This window comes from Periplaneta americana, chromosome 4 (genome assembly GCF_040183065.1).
Source record: "Periplaneta americana isolate PAMFEO1 chromosome 4, P.americana_PAMFEO1_priV1, whole genome shotgun sequence".
In the NCBI taxonomy this organism is placed as follows: Eukaryota; Metazoa; Arthropoda; class Insecta; order Blattodea; family Blattidae; genus Periplaneta; species Periplaneta americana.
The window spans coordinates 135,592,784-135,614,299 of NC_091120.1; the positions used below are offsets into that span (position 1 = coordinate 135,592,784).

Here is a 21,516-nt window from a genome sequence, read left to right on the forward strand (position 1 = left end):
GCTACCGATTTCAGCGAGAAACTCGCTCGAGGTTTTCACCTCGAACAAGAATATCTTCCAGTGTGTGAATGTCCATTTGAATCCATGTTAACAATCTTTGAATTTTCTCGCAACACATTTCTCACTAGCGAGATCTCTTCAAGTGTGTAACGGGCCTTATATGGGTTTCTGGAGTTTCCTCACATGCATGCTGCCCTGGGCCTGAGGCCCCCCACATATATAAATCTCACCCTGGATGAAGGATAGAAATAACAATGAATAAAATATTCAGAAATAACAATGAATAAAATATTAGTCAGTATCAGCAAAGAGTAATGCCATATTTAATTAAGATAATTTTGTACATAAAGATATGGATAACAATGAATAAAGTACAATGGTACAGTGTAATGTGTACTTGTACAAACTAAGAACAGACAATATCTACGAAAAAAAAAAAAAAAAACTAATTCTAATATTGCTAAATAAATCAGTAAAGAAAACTGGTTAGTTATTACTTCCTCAACTATTATCCAATCCAATCACCATACTCAAACTTTACCTATCTCTTACCTGCAAAATCTTTCTCAATTACACACCAACTAACTTCTCAGCACATTTACTGCTAAGTTTTAAGACTAACTCCATATTTGTTGGATTAATAACTGTGACATAAGAGATAATTGGCTCCAATGTTTGGGTCTACAAATAAAATTTGTCTTTGTTCAAACACAGAATAACATAAAGAAGTTGCTGAAAATCAACAGTTTTCTATAACACATGATTGTGAAAAAATTTTCAACAGTAATTCTTAGTGGTCGAATGAATGGTTACCACTTTTTTCGTTACATCAGTGGTTTGCAGGTTCAAATCTAGTTATGAACAACGAATTTAACAATATTTAAAAGAATCCTGTTCATAATTGAGAGGACTCCAGGTAAATTTACCAACCATTTTTCAACTTTACTTTCGGAACCAGAATTGAAAACTGTCCTCCTGTAACACTTTACAACAAAGAACTTCCCCAAGCAGACGATGTTAAATATTCAGGTATGCATTTATATCGCCGATTAACATGGCGTAAACATATTGAAACAAACGTAAAGAATTAAATTTTAAAACATCAAAAATCTATTGGTTATTGGGACCTAAATCAAAACTGTCATTAGAAAATAAACTTCTTGTTTATAAAGTCATACTAAAACCAATCTGGAAATATGGCATTCAACTATGGGGAACCGCTAGCAACTCAAACATTGAAATACTGCAGAGGTATCAGTCCAAAACTTTATGTTCCATTGTCACTGCACCATGGTATGTCCGTAATGATGTCATTGATCGTGACCTAAACATTTCAACTGTGAAAGAAGAAATCTCTAAAGTTCAGTAAAAAATACCTGCACTGATTAAATCAACATCCCTATTATTATGCATTAAATTTGTTGGATAATAGTCAAACAATAAGAAGACTTAGAAAGACCAATGCTCTTGACCTTCCATTCATTTTTACTACAGCTATTTGAAACATTGTTATATTTCTTTTGGAGTGTTGTCATGGGATAACATCTCCACTCATGTCATATTCTTTTATAATATTTACTTATTGTCTATTGTAGACAGATTGTAAATGTGGCATAAGCGTTAAAAAAAAAATCTCAACCGTGTAAAAATTTCAACTCTGATAGTCAATAACGCCCTTGCCTATTATACCATTATAGATGGCGGGCTCATGTGAGGGCGGCAATGAACCTTCGGGTTCCTTAAAAGCCATTTATAAGTAAGTAAGAATTTCGTCTTGGTGACCTGAGAAATTCTAGATTAGATTGTTGTTGTGCACTGTGGGGGGCATTTTGGTTTCATCGATGGTACTCTATTTGTTATTCACAAGAAAATGGCAGATGCAACTGCAGACTATCTTGGCACAATGAACTCTTTACTTTTCGGAGAGTGGTTCGAAAATTACTGAAAATACTACAGAAGCCCTTTGTAATAATATGTAACAACGCACCTTAACACAGCCGAATTCTTAATCTGCGACCTAATTTCTCTTGTAGAAAGCCTGAAATCCTTCAGTACATGACCGATCACAACATTCTCATTCCCAATCCTGTCCCAATAATACCACAACTTTTGCAGACTGAACAGCAGTTACCACCAGCAGAGCGAATTAAGATGCATGTCACTGATGAAATGGCAACTCATTATAGACACATAGTCCTAAGATTCCCACCATATTATTGTGTCCTGAATCCAATAGAATTCGCCTGGTCTCACATGAAGCTGAAAATACAGTCGAAAAATCTTAAAGAACATCCCCTAGAAGAGCTAGTTAAACATATGACTTCCAGCAACTTTTATTTCTTTGCATTTCTCAATATTTTTTCAAATAAAAATTATCTACTTTTGAAGTTGTGAGACATTGCATAAAATTCTAATTGCCTTAAACACTCAGATGCGTATTTCTCTCTTCATGACCTTTCCTTCCATAACCAAAAGCAGCTGACAGCAGTTCCTCCAAGTGTGCTGTGGTACCTAGAATTTTATAACACATGTTAGACCATAATTAACATACCATCATTTCTCATAACTATGGTCCTGGAACACAACTATGGTCCATGATACTATTCAAAGAACATTGTAGAAGTTACGTAGACTGTTTGCAGATAGCTGCAATGACTTGACTGCAAACTACAGTACAGCAAAAATATAGATAAACGAGGTACTATATTATGAAGTACCATAATTGTGTTTCAGGTCCATAGTTATGGGAAATGACGATACTTATTTCGAGATTCTTACAAATACAGACTTGTTAAACAATGATACCATGGGATGAAAGAGTAATGGAACGGAGAAAAATTCTCTCCGGCGCCGGGATTTGAACCCGGGTTTTCAGCTCTACGTGCTGATGCTTTATCCACTAAGCCACACCGGATACAACCCCGGCGCTGGATAGAATCGTCTCAGATTAAGCTCCAACTCTTGGGTTCCCTCTAGTGGCCGCCCTCTGCACTACGTCATAGATGTCTATGAACGTAGGACCGAAGTCCACACATGTGCTGAGGTGCACTCATTATGAGTGACTAGTTGGCCGGGATCCGACGGAATAAGCGCCGTCTTAAATCACGAAGTGATTTACGCATATCATATATATTATTTTAATGTACCGAAGTACATATGATATTTCCATGCAGATATTCTGCGTCATCATACAATGAAAGAGTAATGGAACGGAGAAAAATTCATGGGAGATTAACTTACTGGCCCTTCTTCATGGATGTGTGTATGTTATATACAGGTGTTAACTAATATGTGAGAAACTTTTGGGGAATGGATAGAGGACCTAAAAGCAAACAAAGAAGTTCATGTGTATATATATATTTTTCGCTTTGTTTTTTTAATTACAGGCACTTTTCAGTTCATACATGTTTGCTTGTTAGAATTTTATTTTTTACATCTTTGTCTACAAAGTCCGTGCAGATAGTGCCGCCATAAACTCTAATACAGGCTTCTAATTGCCGCATCGTGATGTCTGTTGTACCTGCTGACATCTCAACTCAACACAGGAAGAAATTCAATGTCCTCAATAGGTTATGAATGCACAATTGCTTTTAAATGTTCTCATAAGTAAAAAACCAATGGATTGAGGTCAGGAGAAGGAGTAGGTCGTGTAATGTATTGTAATGAGTAGATGATTTAATAAACATAAGCCACTGATGTAAGAACTAAACCACATGAAATAAAAAGTTCCTGTAATTAAAAAACAAAGCTTAATTGACTATATATTTAGACGAACATTTTTGTTTGTTTTTAGATTCTCTATCCATTTTCCAAAGGCTTCCCAGATGTTAGTTAACATTCTGCATATCATAACTAGGGCTAGAATAGTTATGTAATAACTTTTTTCTATTATATTAAAAAAATATGCATATTGTAATATGTACATTAAACAATGTTTCCCCAGTCATAAAATGTAATTTTTTTAATAGTGCATGTTTTTACATTTTATGTGATTTTTTCACAATTGCACAATATTTAGAGGATATCGTTACAATTATACATATTTTGCGATTTTCACAGAAAAAAATGTTTTTAAAAATATGATTATTTTATTAAATTAATAGTTTATTACTAGTACCTACTCACTTATGGCTTTCAGAGAACCCGGAGGTTCATTGCCACCCTCACATAAGCCCGCCGTTGGTCCCTATCCTGAGCAAGATTAATCCAGTCTCTACCATCATATCCTACCTGCCTCAAATCCATTTTAATATTATCAACCCATAGACTTCAACAAACAAAATTTCATAACACAATCTCAAAGGTAAAAATGGAACTCTATGCATCATAATCCACAGTTAATTCCCAATTTACCACGCAAATCATCTGTAGCTGCATTTAGATTGGCAACAGGCCATGACTGTTTGGCCAAGCACTTGCATAGGATTGGAATATATCAGTCCCCTAACTGCCCATTGTGCAACTCAAATCAAGAAATGGATTCGGAACACCTCAAAATTTGTGCTTCAGTGGCTGACCATGACAATATGTTTGAAAAATTTGGAGTGCAAGAGGTCAAATGACTTTATTGTCAAATGCCTGGCATTAGAAAACAACAACAACATCTAAGTCTCGCTCTCCCCAAAGATCTTTTTCCCTCTGGCCTCTCGACTAACACTCTATGTGCATTTCTGGATTTGCCCATACGTGCTATATCTCCTGCCATTTCAAATGTCTAGATTTAATGTTCCTAATTATGTCAGGTGAAGAATACAATGCGTGCCGTTCTGCATTGTGTAGCAAGCAATATGTTCAAGTAACTCGAAGAAATCATCACAAATGAAGGAAGCATATAAGATGATAGCTCAACTTCACAAAACAATATACTTTCAATGGATTCCAGCACATTGTGGAATTGCAGGGAATGAACTGGCCTACATGCTTTCAAGGAAAGGAACAGCAATATTACAAACAAAAAAAGTCAATTTTCCATTTTCATCAATAAAACGGATAATGAAAACAAAACTCTCACAATAATACTCGCAAAAATTTCAAAAAGATGCTGCAGACAAGAAATGGAACATCCTTCTCTCCAACTCAGATGTAGTTCCTCAAGGACCAAGAAAAACAGCAGTAGCAGCTTTTAGATTGCTTACAGACCATGGTTGTTTGGCGAGCCACCACTACAAAATACGAATTCTGACTTCACCATCCTGCACTAACACTCAAACTGTTATGAACTAAGAACATCTGAAAACCTGCAGCACACAGTCCATATCATTTCTTGTGCCTCTTGTATCTTACCTCCCAAAAAACAAATAAATAAATAAATAATAATAATAATAATAGAATAAAATAAAGAGACAAAAACAGAGTCAATTTTGAGTTAACCACGATTTTCTGCGTTTCTAAGACCTATTAATTCTTAGTATAAATTGCTATATTTCATACACATCATCCTGGAATGTTTTATCACAGATATTGAATGTGATCAAAATCTGTACACAGACGAATGGAAAAAAATCATGCTAAAAACTACCTTTTTCGGTTTCAGATATGCTGAAGAAATGTGTTTCAATGAAAATCTCGAAACCTGTTTTTATAGCAACACAATATTTTGTCTTTATACTTTATAGAATGAGAAAATAAAATAAATAAAACACACACAAAATTACCGTATAAAATATAAAATGAGAAAAATTAATAGTAATAATAATAATAATAATAATAATAATAATTACACAGTGCAAACACAAAAGATAAATGTCTAATTTGTATACCAGTAGCGAGTTTTATTTATAACTAAAAAACTACCATTTAAAAAAAAAACCAGTACGAGATTGTGGTCAAACTTTTTTCATTATGGCACAAACTCATTGATGTATATGTACGAAGTGCACGAATTAAAAGTGATAATCTACAAAGCTGAGAGACTGGTAATGAAAAGGCAAATACATACTTAATTATACCAATGGACCAAAATACAGTTTCTGTATGACTTATGTGCACATTTTTTCAAGTGTTATATATCTCATATTCTCAACAACTTTGAAGTTTTACAGTAGCATTATTTTAAAGGTTACCAACAAAACGATTTCGTATATTAATTATACAACTGAATATTCGAGTTTCCATTAAATGGGAAGAATAACAGTTTATTTAGCTTATTAATTAAAAAAAAACTACTCTCCAAAATTACTTTAATACATAAAAAAATACTTTCTTTCCTTTATAAATATATTTTCAAGCAATGAGAACAAACAAAATTAAGTTACTCTTAAAATTAAAAAATCCAATATGTTCAATCATTTAAAATGTAAAAGGACAAAATACCTACCATGAACTCGTTTCTATGTAAGTTTTTCAAGATTACTCATTCATGCAGCAAACACTTCAGGCAATCTTCACAGTAGCTGTTGAAACTTCTGTTGCAAAGTTCCTAATAAAATTAAAAACAGTTATGTTTTCTCCATTCATTTTGTATATCATTTGTCTTTAAAAGTAAAAATATTATTCTTCACCTGTAAAAAATTTTAATAATCGAGTTTCATACCTTCTATTAATTTTTAGTATCAGTCTTCCTCCAAAATGGAATTCGAGCTGCTCGCTCTCTAATCACAGATGCGATATGTTGGTATGGGTTTTCCAGTTGACTAGGTGTCTCTGGTATGTGACTCAGCTTCTTAACACGTGGAGAAAGCAGAACTAAGTTCTGCATTAGTCCATAAGTACTAGATGTTACCCAATACAAATTCAGACACTGGAAAAGAGAGAACGAACTTTTAATCACAACTTTCTTAACAGAAATGAAGAACACAAGATGTAACTGAATATCTAAAATTATGAACTTCTAGAATAACATATACAGTAGTTCTGGTTAGGAACCCATGTCCAGAGACGTGCTGTTCCCACGTTGCAGACTGAAAAAGAATGGTTCTGTGAGAACACATGAATCTTGTTTATGACAATCTTATCAAATTGGAGGAAGATATGGTGGTAAGAATTCTGAGAGTGGCAGAAAAAATACAACACATGCCTGGCATTTTTGAGAACATCAGATATTACTTCGCAGCTACAATGTTTGCAACAAAGTCAGTGGTCCCTATTTGCTATGACGTCAAAATTAAATAACAAAAACAAAAACCACTGATAATAATCTGATGAACTCGTGGATGACATGGGATGAAATCTTTTCAGTCTGCAGCACAGAAACAACACATCTCCTGATATGGGTTCCTTAACAAATCTGCAACTACTCTGTTCCTTCTTCTCTGCTGTTACTAATACTGAGTAATACTGAGTGTTTGAAAAGGTGGGAGCCTTAATCTCCAGCTAGACGTAGAGCCTCCATGACCTGCAATAATGATTATTTTACTTTACTCTGTTCCCTCTACAAATCCTAGGAGTTGATATGTGCACCGCTGTGGAGTAACAGTCAGCTTGCCTGACTGTGAAACGAGCAAGCCTAGGTTCAAATCCCAGTTGGGACAAGTACCTGTTGGGGTTTTTTCCGAGATTTTCCCTCAACCACTTGAAGCAGAATTGCTGGGTAACTTTCGGCATTTGACTTCGGACTCAATTCGTTTTCATTGGCAACATTTCATCGTCTGTTAATAGTTACAGGTTGACCAAGAGGACGTGGTGGATGTGGTTCTGGTATCCGCCTACAGATGGCATCTATCTGCAGAAGCTGCACATACCTCAGAGAAGCACCAAGGTCTTCAATAAGCAGAGTGCGGTTTAATGGGGGAGTCTCAGATAGATGCTACCTTGGTGGATCGCAGAATCAACAGCAGGGTTTCCCTCTGGTTAAGGATGCAGCAGATTCAAGCACGTGAATTGCGAACAGATATCATTGATCTGAGAAGACTCCTGTAAGACTTGGATTCTGTGGCTGAATTGTACGATGGCACCAAGCAGTGGATCACATGCTTGAAAAAAAGCGATCCTAAAGACTTAAAAAATCATCCCAAAATTATAAGGAGGTTGCACAATTATTCTAAAGACTGTGGTGCTTGTCCAAAGGGCCCTCCTCTGAAGGAAAAAAAAAACGAGTTGATATTCTGTGACACCCTATACAAATTTTATTAAAATTACACTATTTCGTTTTAAACATATTCATAATTCACACTTATAATTTATAATGCATTCTGAAATAAAATAACTGTTGTTATCTACATGAAAAATACTCCATTTTATCCTCAATCAAGTGGTTATCATGTGGGTTCAAACCTGGTCTGGAGTGATGGAGATTTAAGTACGAAAAAATGCTTGGTATGGCTTCTTTCAGGCTACAGTGGACTACAGTGGACTTTACATTGTCAGCAAACAGCTGGATACATTAAGAAGATTGATTGACTGATTCTTTCAGAAAGGATGTAAAGTCAGTGGAAAGAGTCACAATGCATATTTATGACATGTAAGACAATTCCATCTATAGAAAGGAAATTTCCAAGGAAAACCATAGGCTATACATTGTTAGAATGGAACAGAAATTTAGCCATTGTAAAAAAACTCAAAATTACACCAATAACAGATTACATTAATCAGTACAGGATGAAACGGCTATGGCGTTAACAGAATAGACAGAACTAGGATACCTAAAAATGTTTTTTGTTATATCCCAGATGAAAATGATTACTTGTAAGCCATCAGAAAGATGGCGGGAGAACGTAATAGGGCATTAGACTGGAAAGGAAGATAATGAAACAATACAACTATTACTGAATTAAAAATGTGAAAAATTAACTTCATTCATTTTATTATTAATGTAACTTCACACATATTTTTCAGAAATATGTACTTACTGAAGGAACAGAAGCTGCAATTGGAATCATAACAAGGCTTAGTACTCGGAAGATGTTCACCACATATTTCTGAAGTTTAGTCTCCTTTCTTATTTTAGACATGGTTTGGAGCTGAAAGTAAAATATGACGTAACTCATATATGACTGAATTGATACTTGTGACTAATAAGATCGAAGAATGAGACTTTTATCCTGGTTCTCCATTCATATCAATCTAAAAGCCAAATTTACCAACACTTTCCATTTCATCTTACATTTCCCTTCATTTCATACCATTTTAAGTTCATTTTGTGAACATACTAAGTGAACAGAATGTAGAGAAACCAGAATGCAGCAACCCAACTCTTTGTCAAGCTACGTTTTGACTCCAGTTACACAGATGATATGCTGCACAGTACCAGTAGTTTGACTCCCACAAATTATTAATGTAAAACATTACTAAATATAAACAGTTAGGACATTATTTACTCACCAAAATTAAGAATGAAATGCTGAAACTATCTGTCTTCTTGTTCAAAATATCTGTTGCACATGTTTAACAAGTGGAGCATCACTTGCTGCAGATCCCACTGAGAAATGGTGGCAATATTTTTTCTGAAAATATTTTTCACTTCTTCCAGAATATGTAGAATACTTTTGTATACTTTATATTTTAGAGTTTCCAAAAGACAGAAGTCACAAGAGTTAGGTCGGGGAATCATACTGATAATTCTACTCTCGAATACAATACGAAGTTCGTTCAGTGAACAGTCAACTGTATTTTACCAAAGAATCCTGTAATAGCACATGTACAACTGACTATTCTATGGATGAATTTTATATTGTTCGAAGATATATTTTCAATGGGAACTATGGCAAGTGACGAGTCACTTCACTTGGTAAACAGGTAAAAAAGAAAATGTTTGGAATAATAAGGCAGACAGTTTCAGCATCCCCTTTCTTAATTTGTGTGAGTAAGTGAAGTTTTAACTACTTATATTTAGTAAAATTTTACATTAACATTAATAGTATGGGGTGCAAAGGATAGTGATGTGTATATAACCTCTCCTAATAGTGGTCCACTCTGTTTTTACAAACAAGGCTCTAGGACAGTCACAGTGGTATAATTATTACATCCAGTATAGAGAAAATAATATACTGAAAACATACAATGCTGGTCTACTGTGGCATTATTAAGTGTCCTCAGAGTGGCAATTGGAGGATATGGTCGTGGATCTAATATTTCAGTCTTCCAGGCTAGGTTGAATAACCCGTTGACCAACGGTAGGTATGGTCCTTCATACATGCGTCGATTAGTGACTAGTTCCTCCTGGATAATCTGTTCCTTTTCTGAAGACAATCTTTTGTAATAGCCTACACCAGGGGTTGGCAAACATTTTTTTAAATGGACCAAATAGTAATAGTTTTAGTCTCTGCAGGCCAAGAGCTGGAGAGGTAAGACCTGGCATACAGTGGCAAAGCGTCCTTAGAAGTTCTGGAAGCACCGCTTCCCCTTAAATTTTAGGAGAAATAATATTTATTTTATATCTTTAAATAACATTCGCCGTGTTGAAGATCACAGCCTCATGTTAGGCAGCAGACGGCAGCACAGGAACAAGTGACAAGTGCGCATTGAAAACTGAGCATGTCGTGATAAGCTGGACTCGACACAATCGTAGCTGCTTGGAAAAAATCGGGAGTTGTTGGTAATGGGAAGCGACTCCAGAAATCGGTCCGCTGAAATATTTGTGGTGGCAAAGAATATTTTATTGTTTTTATATTATGTGACATTATTAAAAAGAACTGTATGTATGTTTTTATTTGTAGTGATTCTCGTATTATGTGTACATTAGAGTTTAGTGGATAAAAATAAGGTTTTCTCATTAAGTTGTTAATGATTGGTAAAAGTGTGCAAAATACACATTAACTCCACCTTAGGTTGCAAGTTGATGGGGCGAGTGCCAGCTCCGTGAAATTTTGGACCCTTTGGACAGCATGGCTGCTGGCAGCAGCGTAGGCAACATTGCAGTGGAAAAAGGGCCTACGTGTGACTGTGTGATAGAAAGAGTACCTTACGAGGAAAAACTAAGTATAATTAAAAGTGACAAACCAAAAAAACTTCTTAATAATGACCTCGGTACACAGAGTAAAGTTGTTAAAGCGTTTATGCGTCATTTTAATGAAATGATACAGTTCCGTGGTTATGTGAATGTCATAGATTGCGAAAATTGTTCTACTGGCCATGCTTATTATTTTCGCAAGAGAAAAGTGCTTGGAGTCACAATGGCTTTGATGACTTAAATAACTTTCATAAATCTCAGAAAAGACATCAAGTCACACAAAATCACAATGTTTCTAAAACAATTTACACAGTTTAGTAAAAGAAGGATCAAATCGTGTTTAAGTGAACAATTCCGGCTTTGGATAGAGAAACATAATGAGGACATAAGAAGAAACAGAAGAATACTTTCTCAGATGATAAAGGTAGTATGTTTTTCGGGAAAGCAAGAGCTTGCATTTCGAGGCCACGAGAGTCCGAAGGTTCTTTGAACAGAGGGAATTATGTTGAACTGTTGAAGGAATTTGGAGATTTTGATGTAGAGTTATCTCATCATTTGTCAAATTCGATGGGTTTTTCGGGGTTGTCCAGTGATATACAGAATGACATTATCTTCTCTGTTTCGCAGCTAATGACTGAAGAAATCAAGAAGGAAATTTCTAACACTACTTTTGTTGGCATTATTATGGACGAAGCGACAGATTATGTAACAAAATCACAATTATCTGTTATACTGCAGTATGTGACAAAAGCTGGAAATATAGAGGAGAGATTTTTGTATTTCAGAGACGTCAGTGATGACAGAACAGCAAATTCTTTAGCACATCACGTATTTAAGGTCTTACATGAATTTAACTGTGAAACAAAATTGGTGTCACACACATATGACGGGGCGGCAGTAATGTCAGGCGAACACAGTGGTCTTCAGAGGAGGGTAAGAGAAAAATGCCAGCACACAGACTGAATTTAGTTTTGTCACAAGCAGTTAGTTTTATTACGCAGTGTAAAATATTCTTTGTCACTCTCTCTGGTTTTGGAATTTTCTTTTCTAAATCAACAAAGCAAATGGCAGCACTGACAATGAGATAAAGAAAAGATTTCCTACATTATGGACTTATAGTAACAGGCTATTACAAATTGTGTACGAACACAAACAGCAAATAGAAGAATTGCCAACTTCAACTGTTGAAAATTCAGATAGTTGAGATCCAGAAACAGTCTGTAGTACTCGAGGTTTTCTTTCAACAGTACATGACTGATTTCAATTTTTTCCTTAACATATTCTATTCCATATTTCCTCAGGCTGACAAATTGTTTCAAATTCTCCAGAAAAAGACTTTTGATATCGAGTTCTGCAGTAAACAAGTTGATAAATTTTCTAGTCATCTTACAAAACTCAGAGAAGATTTTGAATCTATTTGGGATAAAATCTCATACGAACAGTGATAAGCCTACTCCTAGTAAAAGACTAAGAATTGATGCTATTTCAGGAGAAAGCAGATCTACGTCCTATAAAAGAATATTTTTGGAAGTTATTGACGTAATGAAAACAAACATTGACTATCGATTTGCTGACTTGAGTAAACTCAAATTCCTCAGTATTTTAGATTCAAGATACTTTAAAGAGTTTTGAAAACAATTTCCAGAAGAGGGCTTTTTGAGCTTAAAGCAGAACTATGGCAAATTCTTTGATTTTTCAAGTTTGAGAGGTAAACTGAGTGTATTATACAAAGGTAATGAAATGCATAAGGACACTGTTGTGAAATTTCATCAGTACTTGACAGAAGAAGGATTAGTATCAGTTTTTCCAGAACTACACAAACTTGAGTTGTTAATAATCACCATCCCCGCATCTAGTTCATCTGCGGAGAGGTCACTCTCATCAATGAAGAAGATTAAATCCTATCTTCGGAACACTCAATGTCAGGAGAGACTATCTTCACTAGCTCTTTTGAGCATCGAAAAGTCCTTGCTTGCTACATTATGCCAGAGACCATCCTTCTACGATGATGTGATTGACATCTTTGCCAGAAAAAACAGGAGAATTGAATTAATAAGATACAATAATGTTTAATGTATTTTTAATTAGGTACATATTTTATGCATTATTTATGTGCACAAATTTAGATCTAATTATTTACTTGTTTCCGAGCTCAAGGACACCCGACACCCCATGCACTACGCTCTCTTAATAATTTTTACAGTGAAACATATGTATAACCTGAAGTAAAATTGTGAGGTCCACTTTACATAGATGTAATCAATGACATGAAATATATATCATATATCGTATAACTTGGAGCTTCCCCTATTTGAAATGTCACGCCTCCCCACTGCTGGCATATGATGTCAGGATAGGTAATTTTTAATTGTATTGTTTTTTATTTTCCTCTAGCCATTCTCGGACATATTGTGCAACAGATCTAATCTTTCCAGCTGCACTTAAATAACCATAAAAATTAATTTTCATAAATTAAACGAAAATAACAATAATAATAATAATAATAATAATAATAATAATAATAATAATAATAATAACAATAATAATAATGAGAAGAAAATAGTGTAGGTCTACTAATGAGAAGAATGAAATTGCCCTTTTTGAGATAATATTTCACAAGTCTGAGGTTCAAAATTAGTACACCCTATCATCAAAACTGATTGCAAATGATCATCTGTTAATACTGACCTTTATTTAGATTTTACATACTTCATCTATGAATATGTCTTTTCACAAAGGTAGGTGCTGACAAATACTGACATAAATTCCCAAGTGTATGATTTTAACTGATCATATTCATCACTTGGAAGACACTGATAGAATTCTGTTACATTATTCTCATGAAAGCTGGCTTTTAGCATGTCAACCTGCATATTAATCACTTCCAGTTGATGGATAGGTGGAAGCTCCTCAATTATACAGTCAAATGGATTTTGAAAAATGTAAATTTCTTTGGCACTTGCATCAAGGTCGGAAAAACGATGCTAGAACTGATGTTTTAGCTCAGAAAATATGATACATATGGCACTAAAATCTCTACCGAAATGCATGAGGTAGAAGAAAAGGAGAAGGCGAGATGGTTGTGCACATGCGCTGACTTCCACAACAGAAGCATCGGCAAAGTGTGAATGTAAAGCTATAGAAATGCTACATATGGTCTTTGTCACACCTCAACTTGACAGACAGATGGTACAGCATGTATTTTGATCGCGGGCCATACAAAAAGGGGTGGTGGGCTGATTTGGTCTGCAGCCATAGTTTGCCGACCCCTGGTCTAGATGATCAGTGCGTAAGTAACAGCTCAATCTTCAACATTCTTCTCTAGACAATACATGTAAGCAGACTCAGCAGTTTTCTTCCCTTCCCCGTAAAGGTATACTATATCAAAATTAAATCTCAAACAGAATATATACATATTTTTTTTCTCAGATTTTCTGACGCCACTGACTATGTCAATATACGGTAATATGTTCACAAATCATTTTTCCAAGACAGGAGTCTACATCATATTATCTCATTGTACACTTACTCAAAACTACTGAAAAAGATTAGTGTACATAGGCCTTAACATTACTTTAATTTTAACTACTATCACAGGGTGAACCCATATATACATTGTTTTAAACATAGTAATGATATACAATTTTAAAATGTTTTTATTTATATAATTCAAATAGGTCTACAATTGAAAATATCATGTACTATCTTTGTAAATTACCAGAGTATTCAAATTGAAGTGACCCATTGATGACTTACAAAGTAAAAAATGTTCGTCTCCATTGTTATAATTCAAAATATGTCTTGTAATTAGATATATTTGTATGTGATAAGTTATAGACGGTTCTAATTAAAAGTTCAGTAGCTTTAAGTGTGTTGTAGTTTAATTGCAATGTTAAGGTATTCCTTCCAGTACATTAGTAAGCCAAATCGATAAAAAATCTGTATTACAGTATAAGCTAATGTGATTCTTACCTCAACAATGGCAAGATTGATAAGTCCAAGAGCAACTGGTAATACCAAAGACTCATCAGGAACAAGAAGATTTGGAATCCAACCGAAACCCCCAACACTCAGTTCAAGATATGTCACCATAGCAGCTACAAAAAAAGGAAATATTTGTTAGCTTATAACCTGGAACTACATTTATACAGAATGTAAGACCAAACTTTGTGAATATAATTCTTTTTTTCCAAAAATTAAATAAGTCTATTAGAATATAAGTGAAAAAGGGTGATCCAGAAGGAACAGTAAATATTTTACGTGGTGAAAGTATGGACTATTTTGAGTAAAACGTTCATAAAGCATGTGTCCCATTTTCAATACATGTGCAGATACAGCTGTTTGAATATTATGGATGAGTGTTACAAGAGGCAAGAAAGACAAATAATACTGCTATGTAGGACAGGATTTCCTGAATGTGTGTCTGCGACGAGAAAAGCCATCTAAACTGTTTTGCATGTTTATTGTTTGAAGGTGATGTCTGCTGGAGAAAGGAAGGAGTATATGATTTAAAACACTTTCATGAAAGAATAAGAAAGCATGAAAGTTAATAAAACATCAACAGAATGTCGTCAGTTTTCAACTTCTCGTATATGTAATATAGCCGAAAGTTTGAGTAGTGTCTATAAATAATCTGTTCGTGTTCATAATGATTTAGTAAAAAAAAAAAGCAGTAATGTTTTGTCCAAAATAATTAATGTATTAAAACTGTGTATAGCATGCAATCTGCCTCTTTGCGACATGATGAGTCGACTACCTGAGGTAACATAGGTGTATTTTTAGAGCTAATAGAATACAGCAGAAACCTGATCCAGTAATACACAGCCACTTTAAAAATGCAAACGTTTTCAAAGGCACAACTATTATATAAAATGAATTGTTGGACTGTAGGCTTCAAGTTTGTCGAGAGTTTATTATAACACAGATGTGTCAAACTCATTTGGGTTGCGGGCAGTGTTATGCATTATCAAACCTCTTGCAGGCCACACATGATCTATATATCTTGCCATTGCTAAACTTATCAATGTTTTTTAAATAGCTGAGCTCTCGCTTGTTGTCAATTCATATTTATAGCTGATAATACATTAACAAATGTTTCAATGGAAATAAAAATATGTTAAAATAATACACTATAATATTATAATGACCTTTTCATATCCTAGCATGCTGCCATTCCATACAGCATCTACACATATAAGAAGTCGAGTGAGACAATGTTTCCTTACAGTTTGGAGGAACAAATTAAGGATAAACACTGGAAAGAAACACTAAACTCCTCTCTCCCCAAATGGCCTAGAAGAGAAGCTGTAGCGATGTTCCGCACCACAGTAGGTCATGACTGTCTGGCTAGTCTGGCTAATCATCTCTATTGACTGGGTGTACTATCCAGCCCTCATTGCATGCTCTGTGGATGTTTAGAAAACATGGACTCAAGTCACATTAAGACTTGTCCAGTGTTTTCATCTATCAGATTTGTGAATAGATACTGGGAGGCCAGAGAAAGAATGCAGCAGTACTGACATCCCTCCTTCGCAGTTTTACTCTGTACATTGTTTGCTTTATTTTGTTTTCTATCTTTCATTTTGGTTTTAATCGCCATTGTACGGCCAATGACTCCAGTCGAATGCCACTGCATTGAATTAAATAAATAAATACTGTAATATTATAAGGACTATGTTATGAAAAGCAAGTTTAATCCAGGTTATACATATAATTCAATTTACAAAGAACGAATTTTATTAACAAAAGTTATAAAATGGAGTATTTCACTAGAAAAACAAAGCAAGGAAAAGCAAGTTTAAACCGGATTATACATTGCAATTTATAAAAGAACAAAACATAAGAAAAAAGCTATAAAACACAGTACTTTACCAGAAACACGACCAACCAACTAAAAATATTTTTCGACTTCTTCCTAGTTACTTGACACTGCTTGTATTTTCACCAATTTTGGAGAAAGGGATTCTGAAGACACAACCTTCATTATAAAAGAAAGATTGGCATCTGTGGACTTGACCTGTGAGCTGTTCTGTTAGCTTTCATAAGTGAAAACAGCTGTTCACATGAATATGTGCTCCCAAAGTAAACAGGATTTCTGTTACAAACTTTTTCATCTGCGGATATTTTTCCCTAAATATGAATAGATTTCTGGGATTACAACTTCTCGGTATTTTTCTTTTAAAACTGAATAATTTTGCAGATCAATTCGTTCCATCTGTAAGGAAATAGGAGCACTGTTGACATTATAAGAAAAGAGGCCATTAAAAGGAGTAAAGTCGTCCTCATGTGCCTTGAGATCTTAAAGTACCACTCATATATTCTGTATTCCCTCACAGTATTTAAAAAAATTATAATTTTGATTTTCAATTTTGAACAGTTCACATGTAAGAAGGTAAACCAGATTACCTTCTTTTGAATGATTTTGCTCCAAGATCAACTTTTTTTTTTTAACTAGCCAGTGTGTCAAACATGTGAGTTAACTAACAGTTTGTCTCTAACTTGTAGTTTGATCAGTGACGTGCAGTCCACCCAAGCAACACAAGTACGGCTTGCAAGCACTGATTGATTATAAGAATAACGATATCTACGTAAATCCATGATTAAACTTTCTGTTTATTTAATCATAAAGTCCTGAAACGTTTCTAAACGTTTTGTTAATTGTAAGTCGCGTGATGAGGCATATACAATGCACATACTGTGTTCCCGAGCTGGCACCAGCATGCCAGCAGTGCTGAATGCAGGTTAGCATGGAAGTTGCCATGACAACCCACGTCATCATAACTTCTAACCAATGAGGGACATCTCACGAGACTGTAGTAGATGCATATACCCCAAGCAGCCGGTAGCCTGCCTGGGCTGGCTGTGTACGCGAAGTCGAATGAGTGTAAAACATACTGTTTCTAAATAATTGATTAAATGGTGATCTTACTCGTGTTAATTATGTAAGCATGTGCGGCTCACGCAATTAACACGAGTAAGATCGCCATTTAATCAATTATTTATATTCAAGTGTTAAAAGTAGTGAACGAAAGATTCAACATGGATACTGTTTCTCTCACGTTTGTTTGTACCGGTACTTTGTAGTTAACATTATGTACGTGTATATAAGTGCAATAAAAAGTTTTGATTATGTCTGGTGATAATTTAATTCAGCAACAAAAGCTAAATAGAGTAATTTAACTAAAGCAATACGGAATCATGATGTTGCTATTGCACATATTCGTGCTCTTAACGCACTTGCGACTTTTGGAACTGTTCATATTGAAACTGAGCTAAGTGACCAAACACAACAAAGTATTATTCTACATAATGAAAAGGTAACATGCAATAGACACATTCTGGAAAGATTATAAACGCCGTTTGCTTACTTGCAAAACTGGAACTTTCATTTAGAGGAAACGGTAAGTCGAAAATGTCCAACAACCGCGGTAATTATTTAGAACTTTTGGACTAAACCACCCAGTACGACCCACTTCTAAAAAATTACTTGGAGACATCTACAGTATTCAAAGGTGTACCAAATCGTAATCAAAATGATTTAATTTAATCTGTTGTCAGTGCACTTAATAAGGAAATTAAACAGCAATTACAGAAATCTGATTTTTTTTTTGCCATATTAGCTGATGAGACAACTGACGTCTCAAATAAATCACAATTTTCTCTCCTTTATCGATATATGATTGAAGTAAGGGTGGTAGAGTGGTATGTGTGCCTCCGTGATGTAAATGAGGACAAAACAGCGGCAGCACATTCTGATCGTATTTTTAAGAGATATTCAAGACTTTTCAAACTGCAGTAAGAAACTTATCGCACAGAGAGAAGTGCAGTGATGGCCTCTTCATTACACGGTGTCAAGCTAATATTAAGGCGTCTTTTCCACAAGCTCTCTTTGTTCACTGTTATGCACACTGTTTAAATTTAGCACTGTCCCAAAGTGCTTCAAGTATTCCTGAATGCCGTGAAGTTTTTGCTACTCTTTCTGGGCTTGCAGCGCTTTTCTCCAAATCATCAAAGCACACAAAATTTCTTGATGAATTTCTGGGTTGACGATTTATACCACATGTTTCCCCAACAAGATGGAATAGCTCGTCACGACTTACCAATACTTGGAGTAGTCTTTTATAATATTAGGTTATTTTTAATTTTAGGCAGTAGTTACAGTAGACCTAATCTTATAGATTTTGTAAAAAAAAAATGGGTACCAAATACCAACGTATTAGTAAAGTTATAAGTATTCGAATCAAATATAAATACGAGGTAGGTTTTTTCCGGGGTTTTCCCTCAACCCAATAGGAGCAAATGCTGGATAACTTTCGGTGCTGGACCCCAGACTCATTTCACCGGCATTATCACCTTCATATCATTCAGACGCTAAATAACCTAGATGTTGATACAGCGTCGTAAAATAACCCCCCAAAAAAAAAATAAATACGAGGCGTGTTCTTAAAGTAAGTTTCAAAAGGGTGTAGTAAGTAAATGGGAAGATATTTACAAACCATTTTTGTTGCATTGTATTCCTCACACTTCAATTACTTCTCAACATAATCTCCACCATTATTGAGGCATTTATCGAGTCATGGCACAAGTCTTTCTATCCCCTCATTGTAGAATTCGCTCGCCTGCGATGCGAACCACACCCGCACTGCTGTTTTCACTTCATCGTCGCCATCAAAATGTTGACCACCGAGGAACTTCTTGAGGTGCAGGAAGAGATGAAAGTAATTCAGAGCCAAAGCTGGACTGTAGGAGGGATGGTCAATTTGTTCCCAGCCAAATTTTGAGATGAGATTTTGGGTGTCACGAGCTGTGTGTGGCCGAGCGTTGTCATGAAGCAACACAACTCCATCGGTCAGCATCACACGTCTCTTGTTCTGAATTGAGCGACGGAGCTTCTTCAATGTCTGACAATAGGTTTCTCTATTAATGGTTTCATCCCAAGGCAAGAATTCGATGAGTAGGAGTCCTTTTCTGTCCCAAAAAACAGTGCACATGATCTTGCGTCTTGACATGGTTTGTTTAAATTTCTTTTTCCTTGGTGATGCAGTGTGCCTCCATTCCATGGACTGCTGCTTCGATTCAGGTGTCATGTGAGACACCTAGTAAGTCTCGTCACCTGTCACGATATGGTCAAGAAACTCATCGCCTTGCTCACTGTAACGTGTGAGAAAGCTCAATGTACTGGAAGTTCGTTTGGTTTTGTGTTCCTCGGTGAGCATCTTGGGTACCCATCGTGAGCACAATTTTCGATATCGTAATTGATCTGTCACAATTTTGTAGAGAACACTCTGCAACATTTGTGGAAAATTCAAGGAAAGCGAAGAAATTGTGAATCTCCTGTCCTCATGAATTTTTTCATCGACAGCACGCACCAAATCATCATTGATCAAAGATGGCCAACTGGTACGCTGCTCGTCATGCACAGAGATGCGGCTCTCGTTGAACTTCCTAACCCATCTCCTGACCATTCCATCACTAATGGCATCATCACCATACACATCACAAAGTTGACGATGAATGTCAGCTGGTTTGATGTTCCTCGCATTCAAGAAACGGCTAACAGACCGCATCTCACAGTCGGCGGGGTGCTCGATCACTTTAAACATTTCAACTGATCACAACTAACCACACACACGGACTGAAGCTCTGAAACTGCATGCACAGCTTGCCTGAGGACTGAAGAAGAAAACACACATGCGCAAAATAACGATTGCAGCGATGCGACGGCTATAATTGAAAACGGAACTTACTTTAAGAACACGCCTCGTAGTAAGAAGGAAAAGAAAACTTGACTACGCGGCTGCTTGGGTAATCTGTTGGGCCACTGCACGTCACTGAGTTTGATGTTTAGATTATTTAAGTGTCCTGTTATATCTACTAGGAAGATCTTGTACCCATGACAGATCCTTAAAAAAGAAATACATAGTCACCTTACATTTTCAGCAACAGTATTATTTCTTCCGAAAGTAAATAAAATCTCTTTAGTATGTTGTGGCAAGACAACCAGCAAACCTCCGTGTAGAATGGTAGCCCTTCAAATTCATGTCCACATCCTACTTGCGAATTCTAAATGAGGTAGTAGAGCAAGTGGACAGCTTCAAATTCTTGGGATGTGCGATAAACAGGAACGTGAGCTGCTGCCAGGAAGTCAAAAGGAGAAGGGCAATGGCCAAGGAAGCTTTTAATAGAAAAAAGAGCATTTTCTGGGGACCTCTGGAAAAAGAACTAAGGAAAAGACTAGTGAAGTGCTTTGTGTGGAGTGTAACATTGTATGAGGCAGAAACATGGACATTACAACGAAGTGAAGAGAAGCAAATAGAAGCATTTGAAATGTGGATATGGAGAAGAATGGAATATGTGAAGTGGACAGATAGAATAAGAAATAAAGCTGTGTTGGAAAGAGTAGGTGAAGAAAGAATGATACTGAAACTGATCAGGAAGAGGAAAAGGAATTGGTTGGACCACTGGCTGAAAAAAAAAACTGTTTACTGAAGGATGCACTGGAAGGAATGGTGAATGGGAGAAGAGTTCAGGATAGAAGAAGATATCAGATGATAGACGACATTAAGATATATGGATATGAGGAAACAAAAAGGAAGGCAGAAAATAGAAAAGATTGGCGAAAGTTGGGTTTGCAATAAAAGACCTGCTCTTGGGCAGAACACTAAATGAGTGAATGAATCCTGAAGGAGTTA

The 21,516-nt window shown here is 35.6% G+C and overlaps 1 protein-coding gene across 2 annotated transcripts in view; it reads right to left on the bottom strand.

The window, feature by feature from the left end:
- Nucleotides 1-1,174: 1,174 nt before the first annotated feature.
- LOC138698213 (cytochrome c oxidase assembly protein COX18, mitochondrial) overlaps nucleotides 1,175-21,516 on the bottom strand; it is a 39,131-nt gene continuing 18,789 nt past the window's right edge. Inside the window, exons 4-8 of one of the 2 annotated variants that reach the window (XM_069824002.1) lie at nucleotides 14,798-14,922; nucleotides 8,787-8,897; nucleotides 6,533-6,739; nucleotides 6,317-6,418; nucleotides 1,175-2,511 (exon numbers count right to left, since the gene is read on the bottom strand). In XM_069824002.1, coding sequence (XP_069680103.1) covers nucleotides 6,539-6,739; nucleotides 8,787-8,897; nucleotides 14,798-14,922 — 437 coding nt within the window. In that variant the 3' untranslated portion in view covers nucleotides 1,175-2,511; nucleotides 6,317-6,418; nucleotides 6,533-6,538. The remainder of the gene's footprint in view (nucleotides 2,512-6,316; nucleotides 6,419-6,532; nucleotides 6,740-8,786; nucleotides 8,898-14,797; nucleotides 14,923-21,516) is intronic. The other variant, XM_069824003.1, reaches the window with a different exon arrangement.